General features: G+C 39.1%; 1 protein-coding gene across 4 annotated transcripts in view; it reads right to left on the bottom strand.

Moving 5' to 3' along the window:
• Positions 1-15,967, bottom strand: part of LOC104914848 (oncostatin-M-specific receptor subunit beta) — a 32,915-nt gene extending 16,948 nt beyond the window's left edge. For 2 of the 4 annotated variants that reach the window (XM_085214541.1, XM_085214542.1), the window contains exons 1-5: positions 15,827-15,967; positions 13,748-13,880; positions 9,846-9,940; positions 4,921-5,075; positions 1,209-1,368 (exon numbers count right to left, since the gene is read on the bottom strand). In XM_085214541.1, coding sequence (XP_085070667.1) covers positions 1,209-1,368; positions 4,921-5,075; positions 9,846-9,915 — 385 coding nt within the window. In that variant the 5' untranslated portion in view covers positions 9,916-9,940; positions 13,748-13,880; positions 15,827-15,967. The remainder of the gene's footprint in view (positions 1-1,208; positions 1,369-4,920; positions 5,076-9,845; positions 9,941-13,747; positions 13,881-15,826) is intronic. The other 2 variants (XM_085214543.1, XM_085214544.1) reach the window with 2 other exon arrangements.
• Positions 15,968-16,242: the final 275 nt, after the last annotated feature.

Below are 16,242 nucleotides of genomic sequence, written 5' to 3'. Positions count from 1 at the left end.
ACCACCAAAATGCCTGCTCTTTTTGATTTTGAGCAGAGGACTGAAAAAGCGACAAGCTCTGAATCTTTCACAGGTTCGACTAAGATAAGCCAACAATGAATGAATCAGATTGGTAAGGGGATATGGAATATCTATGGCTTTCAATGTTGGACTCCCTGATGGGGACAAAAATCAGTGGGATCTCGCAGGCTTTTACATAGGCTGGGGATACAATTTTCTCACTGGTTAAAAATCAGGAAGTTCTAAATAAGATCTGTAATGCAGGATCAGCTTATCACAAGCCTTTATGATTCCTACCTGATTTCAATTAAATACATAAAATCACAAAAATCTCACTACTGAGAATAAAATAGAAACTCTTTCATTTTATCTTCCATTATATAAAGTGAAGGAGATTGGCAATTTGCATACAATCTAAGCATATACTGATTTTCTACCAGGGACTTCTCTCATAACTAAAAGCCCTCGTTGATCCAAGCAAAAAATAGAATTTACAAAAACATAAATAATCTTTTTCCTAAAATAGCTGTACATTCTGTTTAAACCAAATTCTCTGGAAATCAAATTGCTTTAATTAAATTAAATTTAAGACATATGATGATCCAAAATTAAAACCTTCTTCTTTTTTTCTGATATCACTTGTTTATATTATTAGCTCATTTCTAAGTGACATAGGGAGCTGAATTACTCCTCATTCTCCGTGTCTTTAAAACTAATCAAAGCTATGATCCCAAGACAAAACAAATGTTGATGCATCAGGTGAAGAAGCAACCACAACAAAGCGCTTCCTCTCCTCTCCCTCAGCCAGCGCCAGTGCTGTGTCTGACCTGGTGAAAGCCTACTCTAAAAATAAGGCCATGACTAGTGCAACATATCGTATCAAGAAAGGAGGCCAACTTCTACTCAAATCCAAGCTGCCATACTACTCAACATACCACACTGTTTTAATGTATGAACAAGAAAAGTCCTAAAACTTTTTGTCCGTTAACTTATGAAGGTAGTCTGCAAATTAGAAGAAGGACAAAAAAAAAAAAAAAAAAAAAAAAAAAAAAAAAAGAAGAGTTGGTTAGTGCTCAGAGATAAAAAGAAGTTGAATGGTTTCTTAATTTGATGTTGTTTCTCCTGAGTTGGACTTTACCATTAAAGCCTAAAATCTAGCTTTGTACTGGAAAAATAAAGCCAATATTGCAAAGGCTCGTTGTGCTCACCCTGGATAGTCTCCCACAGACTCCACTGACTCCAGCTTTTTGATGCTTCTGCTTTGCTCCTGATTCTCACTGAATGTGACATACACTCCAAAGGTAAGTCTGAATCCCACATCCAGTGAAGAGGCTTTCTTGATTTATTGAGTGTGGTATTAACAAACTCCTGCAAATAAAGGCTGGTAAGGCAAATTACTGAAAACACAGCAATGTTTAGACACTTTAGAAGTATGACCAAGCAGAGAGCAGGTTCAACTACTTTTAAAAGATGAGTCTCTGAAATCCTACCTGCTGCTCATGTTAACTAATGGCTTACAAATCTGCACTAGCAATGGCAGAGAGGCAGAGACACTGGCAAGACTGCTTGGTTTTAACAACAGAGTTATTACTCAGGACATGTTCCACAAGAAACAGGTTAATCCTCAGGGACTTTCAGTGAGTTATTTGTGCCTGCTAATACATCAGTCTGCAGACACACTGATGCCCGCTGTGTACCTTGTCTTACGCTCTGTGTTACGTGTCTTTGGCTCTGAACTACAGCAGACAATTGCACTGGCCAGTAGGGAATTATGAATGTATTATCTTTTTATGGTTCTGATGAACAGCATCAGAAGATAGTACATCAGGCAGAGTAGGAAAACACCCACAAATTTCTCCAAAATGTTTGATTATTGTGCACATGTTGCATGTTTCTTGTGCATATGAAAGAACACATATAAAAGTATTGAGCTCCCTAATAACAGAACAATGACCTAACGTATAATGTGAAGTTCAAACACAGAGCAAAATGCTCTGCAACTTGTCAAACATTATTATATTGAAATGTATAAATGCAAGCCCACAGCTTGCAAGCCCACACAACAAATATAAAACATTCTGCTGTGTTCTAAGAGAAGGTATTGTATAAGTTTCTCATACCATACACATACTATGGACCACCTGGAAGCTGAATGGGCTATACTAGTACACAGCACTGCAACTCAAACTAAGCAGGGCACTATCACATAGGTAGGTCTCTCTGAAAGTAATGCCTGCTGTTTACTTCCATGGAAACTACAACTGATATCAAGAGCACAATAACACTATTTGATAAGGCAAATTCTCTGCTACAAAATGTATTTTTCAACACAGTCACCACCATTAGCTATATGAACAAGATTTTTCATGCCTCACTCACAAAAATCTGCACTAGCAGTGATGACTCTTTGTTTCAGAGTTGCTATGATAATGTCTTTGCTAGGAAAATGTTGCCCTACAGTACATTTTTCATCATTCTGAGCAAATGGAAGTCAAATCTATACTGTGGTTGTGGTAGGAGAGTCCAGACAAGATTGGCAACGTGTTCCATGGTCTTCAAAATAGCACAGGGCCTAGTGTTATCATGTTGCAAGAGAAAGGTGTCTTAGTCTCTGGTCTGACTTTGGTAGTTTGATCCCTTGGCTTAGGCAGCATCACAGTGTAGTTGTCAGAGGTGATGGTTTGTCCAAGCTCCAGGAAATCCAGATGGATCAACCCATTCCTACCTCAGAAGACAGTGCACATCACTTTACTTGCTAAATTGTTACATCTTGAATTTTTTCTTCAATGGGGAATTCCTATGTTGCTGCTCCACGGACTGCCATTTTGATTTTGGCTCATGTTGGTGATACCACCTCTTGTCACCAGTAATTATGAGGTCCAGGAAACTGTCACATCCAGCTTTGCATTGATTTAGCAGGCCTTGACAAATTTGCACATATATATATATACATATATACAAGCTCCCTGGCTGTAACCCTTTGATTCATACGGATGAGCTGATCAAGATACTCTTCATTTTGTGGTGTGACAGCTGTGCATGGCCATTCAGAACATGGCTTATCTTTCACATCAGCATTTCCACTGCTGAAAAGCACCACTGACAACCTCACAGTGCTGCTGTTCACTCTGTAAATGTTCCACATGCATCAATGAATGTCAAGGAGCATCATTACTTTCGGACTAGCCTTCATATTTGAGAAATACATTTTGCCAGTGGAAGGTGGGAAAAAATGTCTCAAAGATTGTATTAGTGCTTGTAATTATAAATACATTTTGGAACACAACGTGTATTTTAGTTCTCCTAAGAGTAATCACACCACATTCTCAGCATATAGATCCATTTTCAGTGAACTGGTTTGGAGCCCTGGCTCACCCTAACAACTAGAGAACTGTTCTCTATTACTGGTTTCTATCTGCAACACCAGGAATTTCATAATAGCACCTCTTGAAGAAGAATTTTGTAAATATTTTTAAATTTAATTTCTCGGTTACAGCGCTGAGTACTGCAGCCACTGCTTTGAAAGTTATATGGACTGTGCATGTGAGCCTGCCTACACCAAAGCAGAGTTTTTTTATTAGAAAAGTCTTCAGGAAAAAATTATAAACAAATACATTCCTGCGTGACAGTGACATCCAAAATATCCTGTTTATTTTCCACAACATATTTGTTATGAGTAACATTATAAATTCGGTTCCTTGAATTCAAAAAAATCTTTCTTTCTTCCAGTAAGTTAATAATTTGTTGGAGGAATAGTCCAAACTCCACACCCTCAACAATCCTCTCCTCCTCCCCAGAAATAACCACAACAATTTGGAGCAATAAAGCCCCAGTTTCCGACTTGAAAGTTAGATCTACTCATGAGATTCTACCTCACGTATCAAAGTTATCAAAATCTTCTAAACTGCATAGAGCGATGTGCAAACCTAAGAGAAAAAATACTACCAACTGGCTGATCTGAAGTAAGCCTTTTTCTGCTATACATCCTTTCTCACAAATAGCAACTTTAAATGAGTTAGAATAGTTTTCCAGTTTTACTAAGTCTTAACATGTGTATTTAATATCCCTCTATAGTTCAACTAGCAGATGACTCATAAAAAGCTATAATATCCCAAAGACTTGTGTTAAATTCCCAAAAGATTTTATCAGATCCAAGGAAAGGCAACTTCTTGGAAGACAAAAGTTCTCACGCTAAAGTCGAGGACTCAGAAGAAGTCAGAAGCAGACCTAAACAGTAATAATTTGGGTGATAAAACATGAGCCTTTTCAGAAAATCCTGCTGTTTCATGTGCTAAAGAAAATTAGCAGAATAGGGATTTGGCAAAGGAGATCCCACCACCTTCTTCTCAAAGTGGACAAGCTGGATACACGGTAATTGCTGGCAAGGCCAAATATTGGGCTTAAAAGGCCTCAGTCTTGCTGAGGCAATCCTGTTTGGTTCGTAAGATGAAAAGAGTTGCAGCAACACACAGCTCACGCACAATTTGTCTCTAGTAATGCTTAGCTATTACATTACCAAAAAACCTGTCTTCTAAAGTAAAATGATATTTTTCTTGGAGATTGTCTGTGAGACTTGCATCTTGGAAGGGAAATGTTTTAGAATCAGATCTTTTAAGCTTGTCTACTGCAGTCCCTCAATAAAGATATATATAGCATATATACATTCTTCTACAGGTAGAAATTACCTCTTCAATTGAATGATAATTTTATTTTCACAATATCTGGGCATAACATTAGACCAAGTCTGGCAACTACTGAAATATGCAGGTACTTTTATTACAACTTTTGAAATACTCTTCTGTAAATCATAAACTTATACAGCAAGACAATCTGCATATGCATTTGAACATTTTATTATTCTTTAGCTTCTTTCATATTGCAAGTATTTACTACAGCTATTTCTTTTTTTAGTGCACTTACTGTCCACACTTCATCTGCTCGACGGACTTGTATTTCAAAAGACATTACCAGCTCAGCATTGTGCGCTGACTTGTCAACATCCCATTCCACAAGCAGACGTTGAAGAGCCAAATCCTTGTGAACATTAAGATATGTTACTGGAAACACAAGGGATTCTAGGAGCACAAAAATTACACAAAAATATTAATTCTCAGGTATTATTTAGTCCTTTGAAGAGTATACTACAAGAGACCAAAAAATTTCCACATTAGTTTTTTCTGGGAGGCATAAGCCAAGGCAGTGAAACAAACTGGAAAAGTTTGAACACCTGGAAGCACTACAGTACTGGGCAGATAATGGAACACTGGCACAGATTGCCTAGAGGGGCTGTGGACTCTCCTGGGAGATCTTCAAAACCCATCTGGACATGATCCTGGGCATTCTGCTCTGGGTGTTCCTGCTTGAGCAGAGGTTGCAGCAGATGACCTCCAGAGGTCCCTTCCAACCTCAACCATGCTGTTTTTTCAAACAAGTCATAAGACATACCAAACTCTGCTCCCATCTCTAACAATGGCTCTCCCACTGCTCAACGGTGAACATAATAGAGAAGTTCAGTAAAAAAAACTGAGACTGTAAAGGAAACATTCTAATCCCATTAACATAATTACGAAAAAATTGAATTAGGCCACTGCTAAGAACTTTCTCAAAACCCATTCTGATTGTGCATCTTTCTCCAAATTTGTCTTGCATGTTCTTTTGTGCCTATCAATTATGTTTAATGTATTGTTCAAGCAGATCTGAAGCTACAGTAGAGGTTGCTTGGGAGAAGAGGCCAAACCCCTCCTCATCACAGCCTCCCTTCAGTAAGTTGTAGGGTGCAATGAAGTCTCCCCTGAGACTCCTCTTCTCCACACTTAACAATCCCAGCTCCCTCAGCTGCTCCTCATAAGATTTGTGTTCCAGACACCTCACCAGTTTCATTGCTCTTCTCTGGACACGTTCCAGGGCCTCAATGTCTTTCTTGTGAGGGGCCCAAAACTGAATACAGTACTCGAGGTGCGGCCTCACAAGGTTCGTAAAACTACTCAATAATCCTCAGTAGCCCCCTCACCATTGTCTTGGGTATGTTATTTAATTTCATTATGCTCTCAATTTACTAGCTACTTTATCAGTATATTTATCCTTAGTGGAGCTATGATTTCATTAAACAGTCCCCATCAAAGAGACGTCACTAGAATTGTCTTAGGATAACCAGCTCCATTTGATCTATCTGCCTTTCTTTGAGAGACTGTCCTTTGGGAGCCAGCATATTCCCCCTTTGGGTCTAGAGGTGGATGCCAAACCGTTCTCCTTGTAATCTATGCTTCTTAACTACAGACTAGAGAAGAGGGAGAACACAATATATTAATATTAACAGGGACTGAATCTCAGGAAATTCCAACATTCAGAAAGAATTCTAATAATTAAGTCAGAAAATCTAGACTTATTTTCATTCTTTGACCTAATGAAGATTGAGTTAGTTAAGGCAAATGGACTTTGTAGGTGTGGTTTTAACTCCCAGAAAAAATTACATTTTAAAAGTCAGATTAAGCTCCTTTTATTTGTCAGGAAAAAAAAAATCTCCTTGAGCAGCAGATTTTTTTTTGTAGGAGCACTAATTAGCTGAAAACCACAGATCGCCTTGTGAGTGGTTGTTCTTAGATGTGTGCTTTGTCACCATTCACAAACAACAAATCTGCCGATTTCTGGGAAGAGACAAAATATGAGAGAGAAAGATAGGTTTTACTGTCTCACCTCCTGGTTTCAGAAACTTGTGGTACTCCAAAAAATTTTCAAGGAAGTACACAAACATATATGCATGTGTACTTTCTTCCCCTATGGGCTTTCAAGGCAATACACATACATACATACATACATACATACATATATATATATATATATATATATGTAAATTAGAAAAAGATGAACATAAGTGACAGCAGAATTTGACAAGGCTTCTGTGAGGTAACTACAGAAATATTTTATGTGAAGAAATAAATTTTCTACTTTTCCAACAGTTGTGGCATTGTCTTTCAATCACTGATTTGCTGCTTGACACTTGCTTTTGATTGGAAAATAGTAAAACAAAACAAAACAAAAAAAGCCATCAGTTTTATAACTACTGTGATGATTTGCTAATGTCTGGAATGGAGTAAACAAAGCTGAGGGCCTGGGAAAAAAGTTCCACTTCCCTAAATGATGAGGGAATAGCAATTCTCTTACAGGAAAAAAAGAAATATTGTTAGATTCACTGCCAATGGCTGACCAGGCAGGGAGCCAGAAGAACCAAAGCAATGCAAAGAATGATACAATTAACAGTGGAAGCAGAACAGCTAATGCTTGTCAGAGAAGGTACGATGATCAATTTTGTATTCTCACATTCTCCAGACTCTCAACACCGAAACAAGATAAAGGCTGTTAAAATTCCTCTTATGCTAAGGAATTGGCAGTAATGCTACTCTTCTGCCGTATGTAATCTTAATTGCTCATTTTTTCATCAACTTTACCCGTACCTTCACCACCCTGCTAACTGAAGCACTACACGGCAAAAAAAATTGTGCTCATTTTGCGTACAAAAATTGGTGGCTGATCTGAATCTCTGTGTTTTAGGTCTACAGTACTGAATCAACAGAGGAAGACAGTTAATCCTTGCATAAAGAAGTAAATCTAAAAGGATTTGGACCTTCCAGACAGTTTGCAGAAACATGACCAAATGTAAATAAAGGATTGTAGGTGAGCAAACATTCAGAGAATGATTCCTCTCTGTTTTACCCTTTCCTGTGTCCTTTCAGATATCCTCCATAGGAAAATATTTAGTTCTCCTTCACAGAGTAAACTTAAACCTCATGACAGATCAAGCATCATCTATACAGAAAACACTGTCATGCTGGATGTACAGCGAAAAGAAAAAGAGTAAGAAAATGACTAATTTCAGATCTTACCAGAAGCCAAAAAGTTGCAAAACTAGGCTAAGCCTCTCTGTTTTGTGAGACTTACCAGTGGCAAATCAGAGCCAATTTCTTAGTTTACAAATGGGACAAGGAACAACATGGAAACTGAAGAGCTCCCCAGAAAAGTGCTCCAGGTGGATCTACATCTATGCACACTGTTAGCAGCTGTTTGCCTGTAACTTCACTTTATCAATAAGCCATGACCACGTCACGACTCAACATGACAACATGCTCCACAACTTCAGGACTAGATTTTATTCCCAGTGCATATGTATGCTGTTTACATGCTAATACAAAGAAACAAGTAAGCTTCTTAACTGAAATAGGATTTGACTAATCAGCGCAGGGCTAATATAGCACCTCATTTTCATTACTTTCCATAAAGGTTTTATTATTTTGAAATGCAAACCTTACAGGGACTCCAATTATCCAGAAATACATTTCACAGCCTTTTTAACTGAATTTTTCAGTTGAACTTGATGATGAATTTTTTCCTTTCTTCTCTACCTTTGAGTCTTTTCGTTCAAGCTAAAAATCTCATCCTGTTTCTCAATACTTAACTACTATGACAAAAACAAAACTCACTGGTTCCTGTATTTTTTCCACCTGTACAAATACCTCTTTTCTATCTTCTTCTAGGTGATATGTCATTTGTGACCTCATAGAATTTTGTTTTACTCAGAGCCTGGAATAAGAAGACCTGTATTAGTTGTAGGGGCTCATACACTTTACCAACGAAAAGCAGAAGCCACATAGCTAAGGATTACTTCTAGAGGTCAAGATCTCAAAGACAATGGAGTTACAGCATGGGAATTAAAGACTTCCGTTGTATAATATACTCATGTAGAAATATTCGTATCATTTACAGTTATTACCTACTCCTCCTAGGAAAATTAAACTATTTAAAACGAGGGCATCTTAAGACTTGTTTTACTTGAAAGGTAACTCAGGCTACACAAACAGCTTTATGAATAACAGCAAAGACTGTTACTCCTGAACAACTGCATGTGAAAACAAGTTACTAGGCTACTGTGATGCAGTAACTGTTTGGACTTGTCTGCATTGCAAATGTTTGCTACTCAAAGGATATTGGTAATAGAATCTCAAAATCAAGAAACTAGCAGCCTGAGTGAAAGAAGCGTGCAAATATGAATTTCAAGGATGAAGAGAGGAGGTAGGAAAAAAGTCTGAAATACATACATTATTTTTTTTCAGTATAGGATCAAGTACATTTGTACTAAATAAGTAAATAAATAAAGTAAGTTAAAAAACCTTCTTCATCCTTCACCACAGCTAGTGCAATGAAACTTCTGTAATGAAGACTACATATTGTTATGTTCTGCCTCTTGATGGTGGTCACAGATATGCCAATTAAAATTGTTCATTTTTCTTTTAATAGCATCATGCCCAGTGCTAGTGGCAGCAGCAAGAGTGCAAGCAATTCCCTTACTTTAAAATACACAGTCTTCTGGAAAGTTTTATTATATTTAACTACGTTCTCTCAGAATATGTATATACACTTTTTTCTTTGTATGCGGTGCATTCGTGAAGAGTAAGAGAATAAAACTGGTCCTGGATTTGAAGGCACAACCAGAAAACAGTCATCGTAAGTCCTAACATTTTCACAAATGAAACAAATGAAAGTAAAAACATAGAAAATCATGAACGTTTTCAGAGAAGTAAATTATTTGAAAGTGACAAAGTATAGATCAAGATGAGAGAATGGGAGCAGATCTACAAATACAGTCTGACCTCATAGCACTGGAAGTGATTGATTCAAAGGGCAACTTTGCATGATGGGGTTACAAAAAGTAATTTTAGATGTTGCTTCATCTCTTTAAGAAGTAGAATAACTTGACTGAGTGTGTAACATTGCTTAATCACAGGAGAGTTACAAATGAGCAACTCCAAAGCTCCATATGTCATAGCTTCCAAATGAAAAAAAAATATATTTACCTTGTGAGTATGCAGTGCACCAAGTCCTTAAGTGGAGCAATACTGCCAGAAACACGAAGTGATTCATCATTCATCTCCCTTTTCCTGCACACAATCTATTGAGAAATACAACATTTCCATTTGTGTGTTTCTTTTAGGATAAATGTATGTCAGATAATTGTTATTATTTTATTTAAGAATAAACTAACAAATGAAAACCCAGCCACACAACAACTCAGGCAGTTTAGGAGACGTTTGGAAGAATGGACAATGGGAAAAAAAACATCCTCTTGTTCTTAGGATCTTTTTACAATATAGAGGAAAACACATCATGCACAAAAAGTTCAATTCAATCTAAAGAAGAAAAACATTCAAATCTTTATAATTTTTCCACCAGATTTCCTAAGGAATATTAAAACTAGAGTCTGGCCTGATGCATTTTTCATTATCCCCCTGAACAAATAACAAGAGATCCACCCTAAAAAAAGGAAAAAGGTGACAAAGGTGCAAAAGGCATTGTGGATTCTGTTCCACTTACAGCTTGAATGATAAATCCTACAGACTTGACCAAGTATGGTTTCATCCTTTGCCAGTACAGAGGATAGCAGTAGATAGGGATAAAGTCAGGCTGGAGTTGAAATGCCTGTGTTAAAGTCTTAACAACTTTATACCTAGAAGAACTGTCATCTCAAATAACATCAAATTTTACGTGGCAGTCTGCTTACAGCTTTCACACTCCCAACTGTGGAGGGATAAAACTCTGACTCGCACATTTCAGCACTGTCCCATGGGACTGACAAGTCAAATTTCGTAACACATCACCACTTCAACATTCCCCCATGCAGAAGGAAGAGGTAAACATCCAGCAATGGTGCACTTAAAAGCACTCAGGCACGGAAGCTACAGGACTCCAAACAACAGGAACGGTATTATAGAATAGAGTTATCCTTGACTTCTAGTTTCTATGCTGTGCATTCCTAGAGCTGCATAGCTTTCTCCTCATGAGCCCAAATGCTTCACCTGGAGTCTCCCAGACATAAAAGGTGAATGTTGCCTTTCCTAATCCATAGGCTTCTGCAGTCTTTCTTGCCCAGGTAGCAATATCCTCAGAAGTGTTTGGACAATGCTAAAATTAACGTGAATAATTAACATAGTTTTGAAAACGTAGGTCTAGTTCATGTTCCAACTAACAGTCTGTTTCAAGAACTAAGTGCAATCAATATCTTCATGGTTATTCTATCTTTAGACATTTTTAAGTCAACTAATTTGATATATCTTGTCTGAAATAAACACAATAAAGGGCTCTTTGCTGTACAGTGGAATGGCAAGTGGAAGGAAAGAAAGTAGAAAGTTTTTCCAAAGATTAGGTTACAAATTCATAAAACTTCAGTGCATTGTTCTTATTTTGTATTACAGGAAATGAATACAAAGCCAAATCTTGCACACCCTTTCCCAGAGGTCCCTTCCAACCACTACAATTCTGTATTTCTGTGACGTATTTGTCATGTACCATTTATACATTAAAACTAATGGGAAAGTGTTGTGGCAGTCATGACATACTAGGCTATTTGCTTAAACTACTACTTCTCTGGAAAACAAGTCCAAAACCTTTTCTGCTCTACAGAGGTACTCTCAGCTACTGTATTGAAATTTCTGTCTAATTTAACTACCTCTCTGCAGCCATATATACTATTAGTTCTCTAATGATTTGTTCTATCTCATTTTTACTGCTACATGATACAACTACTGTACACTGCTAATGGGCAGTGTATTATAATAAGTGGTTATTTTAACTTTCATCAGAAAGTTAAAATGCTTTCATAATATGTTAGTAGTCTCATTTAATACTGTACAGTGAATTGTGATAAAGTGTAACTGTTAAACCAGTTATCATGGGTAAAATTCTAACAAAAGAAAATTTCAAAGAAAAGAAACATTATTAAAAAAATGCATTCCCTAATGTAGGAGCATTATTTTGATCTAAATAATCTTTATGCAGAGACACTTGACCACGTCTAACAAATTAATCATGTATTGCAATTACTACCAACTAAGTCAAGCACTTATTTGCAATATCAATAATTAAGTACTTTTATAATGCAATCAATTAGAATGTGTCTAAGTTAAAAAGATTAAAAGAGAGTCAGAAAATACATAATTGATATCATTTAAAAAAAAAAAAAAAAGGAATGCACAATGATATTAGATTCACAACATTCTTGCCAAAACTAAAAGCAACTGAACAACAACAGAAATGGAGTCAAACAGTCAGAGAAAGTTTTCAGGTAATTAAATTCATCACCCAAAATGAGCAAAGCAATATCTCCAATAACTATTACTTTAGTATCAAATGCCATAGGAAAAGTTGCAATATCAATCAGCAAAACAATCACTGTTTTACTGAACAGTTTGGTTGTTTATTTGTCAATCTGAAAAGATATGAAGTGATGCACTTTGAGAAGCACCACACCAATGTGCCACAGTTCTTCATCTGAGAGTTAATCACTGTCAACATTTTTCACAGCCTGAGAGATTGTGTTTTGTTACCATTCCTCAGCCTGGAAGGCCTGGGAGTTTTGTGTCCACAAACTCAAGGTTAAGAACAAGGTCTCAAGTAAGTGACTTGGAATACGGACAGCAGACATGCAATTTGAATACTTCTGTAATTTAAAAAAAAAATCGCAATAGCTTTTCTCTAGAATCACAGAGTCATTTGTTCAAGTGAGTTTTGAAAAACTCCAAAGACAGACATGCCACATCTTCCCTGGACAACTTTTCCCCTTTCTTAATAACCCTCTGTGTATATTCAAGCTGAATTTTCCTTGTTACAACTTGCATCAGGTTCCCCTCATAGTTTTGCAAAAGGCTTAGCTTTCTCTTCTCTGTAATTACCCATAAGTTAGGCAAGATGGTAGGTAGAGCTGCTTCTAACTTTCTCTCCTCAAGGCTAAATATGCTTCTATCTCAGACACACTTCCTCAATTGCTTCAGCCTGCAAGCCTTCACAACATCCTTCTCCAGGATTCAGCCTAGTCTGTCCATCTTAGTAAAGGGAGCTAAAAACTGGACACAGTAACATGGATGTGATCTCACAAGCATCAAATAAAAGGAAATAGTACTCTCTTCAACCTTCTGGATATGGTCTTGCTAAGATAGCTCCATAGGTAAGTTAGCCATCCTCGCCTAAAAATACACTGCTGGCTGTTTGGCAGTGTGACACATCCCAGCTCCCCAGCTGCACTGTTCCCTCCTATTCCATCCAACAGGACTTTACATTTATCTTTTTAAACTTCCCAAGATTTGTCAGCTAATTTCTTCCAGGTTGTTGAGGTCCCAACAAATCACACCCTTGCCTGTTACAGTGTGAATTGCTTTCATCTATTTAATGCAATCTGTACACTATTTAAAGATGTATTTCATTCCCTTGTCCAGAGTGTTGAAAGATGTTAAGCAGCACTGGTTCAGACATCGACCCCCAAGGAGTATCATTCTAAATGTTCACCAGATATCAACTCATCAGAGTCAATCTCTCTCCTTAAGCCTAATGGTCCAGATAGCTTTGCCTCCAAACCCCTAAAGTGATGGCTATGTGAAGGCAGTCACATGAATGCTTTCAACTAAGAACCACCAGGTCTAGCAGATGTTTAGATGAGGGAGGAAAAAAAAACAGAGACAGCAATACATCACTCAATTTAAATTACAGATGCAAGCCAAAAAGTAAGATGAAATCAGGCCCACTCCCCAAATACACACAGAATATTGCTGTTAGTTGGTTGGATTTTTTTTTTGTGTTGGGTTTTTTTGTTTTGTTTTGTTTTGTTTTGTTTTGTTTCTAAGTTTTGCTTTAATATAGTAAGAAGAGTCTGTGGTCCATAGAATGTGTGGCATTTACAAGAGACACAAATCAAAGTGAAACACATTACCTTGGGAAAAGATAAATTCTCTTTCTGCAGGTAATTTTCAAATAGTCTAAATAAATATCTTCAAGTAAACTGCTTCTTCTTCAGCACAAAATATAGACAATCACCGTAAGTCCTCTTCTGGCCAATGCTTTTGCTATTGCATGGAACAGAGGAAAGAGAAATTCTTGTTATTCATCTGATAAGTACTCCAAGATAAACATTTTGTCAAAACTCTCTCAAAGGCATAAAACTTAAACTGAAACTTCCTTCAGCATGACGCTCATGGTATTCATGAGCCAGCGGCTGGGAGTTGGATCTATATGGTGCACATAGTGCTTCAGTGTCTCCTATGAATATTTAGCATTAGTTATTGACAAAATTGATCTGCTTTGTACCAATGTTCCTCAAGTTGCATTTCCAAATCAGCCTTCATACAGTTCTTTTTCAGCACCCTTTGCTTACTTAAAACAGCTGCCAGCTGTACCCACATCCTCAAATGATCCAAAGCCTGAGTGCTTTTCTATGATCCAGAAAATTTCATTCACCTGAAGGACAGTGTTACACAGGGACACCGAAGTATGGATATTTTCAGACAAATTTTCCTAAATCAGATGTAGAAAAGAACTTTTTACCAGTGAGGTAAATACAGTAATAACAATCCTGTGGATTTACATGATATTTTACATCACATATTCTTATTCTCTCTTCTTCAGAGACAAACAGACCAAGGACAGGAACCACAATTCAGTTTCTCACCAGGCAACACTACATGTTGCCCAATAGCTAGCTATGTGCCAAAATGAGCTGGAATGCCCTTAGCCAAGTGATTTCTACAAAAACCCTGGACTGAAGCATATTGCTGCTCTTCTAACTCCTGCAGTTCCCAGTATTACATCTTTCCTTGCAAATGAGTGGTGTGGAACTGTCATCCAGCTGGGGTAACTTACTGCTCTTGAAGAAGGGAGAAGTGTCAAACCATCTGACACTCAGCAGGTTTTGGTAAAGAAGCAGCTGCCAAGGTATCTTGAAATTAAACACTCTCTTCAGCATTATGTCACACTGCTCATACAAAACATGATTTATAACAATTCTGAATTAAAAAAAAAAAAAATGGAGAAAAACAGGTGATAGATTGAAAAAGCAGCACTGCCCTAGGTCCTTGTGCACAGCCTCTGGGAGGATCCCAAGAAATATTAAAGATCATTCCCATCTACTTCACTAATTTACAGCAGAAATTACAGCTGTGTACAGACATTGAAAGCTGCTAATCCTTGTTGTCTAAAGGATAAAAAGGAATTTATAAAAGCTGCATGTGGACGAAAGGATTTTCCATAATTAAGTTCTGATTCACATGCAATTAATTGATTATTTAGGGATAGCTTTGTCTCCCAGTTTGTTCGTTTGTTTAAACAGAGAGAGAGCGAGCTCTTGGATGTTGATTTTCTAAAGAGCTTTTCCAAAACAGGAAAACACTGCATTTTTTGATCCCACGAGGGTTGGAATCGAAGCAAACAAACAAAAAAGAGCAATTAAGGGGCGCAAAAATGGGGTGGAAAAGATGTGAAGCACTCAGCGAAGTGAGTAAGTCGGAGTGCCGGTGCTCATCAACACGCAAACGCTACGAGCAGGAGGGGAGGAGTGGCATCCCGTGGTGGCACAGCACCGCGCTCTTCGTTCTGCGGGAACAACGTGGGGATCCGGGTTACCCTGCGGGAACTAGCTTGGCACGAGACACTTAAGTAAAAAGAGAGATGAAAGTCACATCCCGAACCGTCACACTCCACGGTACACAGGACCCGCACATGGCAGCGCTCGGCAGACTCCATCCGCGGGACGAAGCGCGCAGCCCCGCCCGGCTCAGCCGCCGCCCGCCGCCAGACAGCGGGGCGGGCAGGGGGCACGGCCGGCGCTGGGGGGCCGTGTGAAGGGGAGGGTGGAAAAGCGGGAGGCAGTCAGAGGATGCCAGCGGGCACCGCGGGGAAACAACGGGGAGTAAAAGAGCTCCGCAGAGCGCTTCCCAAGAGCGGACGGGAGCTCCTCTCAGCGAAGGCGCGGGGAGACAGACGGGTGAACGGGGCACGGGGGACCGGTCCGACTCACCTGCAGCCCGGCAGCTCTCTCAGGAAGCGGAGGAGGCACGTTCCCCCGGCGGCCGCGTCGTGCCGGCCTCCACGCTCGGTGCAGGTCAGGGCTGCGGAGCTCTGGGCGGCCCGGGCCGCCCCTCCTTTCCCGGGCGGGGCGGTGCCTCCCGCAACCCGCGGAGGACGGGTGAGGAGAGCCTCAGGAATTTTCTCCCAGTTCCGGGAAGCGTGGCCGGCTCCCTTGGCCTCGTTCCCGGGGAGTGTTATCACATCTCCTCGCTCCTCCAGCGCCGGGCTCCCGGGGCTCCCCGATTGTCACGGCCCGGCTGGTGCGGCCATCCGACGGAACTCGGACCCGAGAAGAGTTTGGTTGGCGAGGCCGGACGCTGTGCGCCTTCAGCAGCCCGATCCTTTGCAGCTGCGGTGCGCCAAGTG

This window comes from Meleagris gallopavo, chromosome Z (genome assembly GCF_905368555.1).
Source record: "Meleagris gallopavo chromosome Z, MGAL_WU_HG_1.1, whole genome shotgun sequence".
NCBI classification, from domain to species: Eukaryota; Metazoa; Chordata; class Aves; order Galliformes; family Phasianidae; genus Meleagris; species Meleagris gallopavo.
This window is presented reverse-complemented; position numbering and strand designations above follow the sequence as displayed.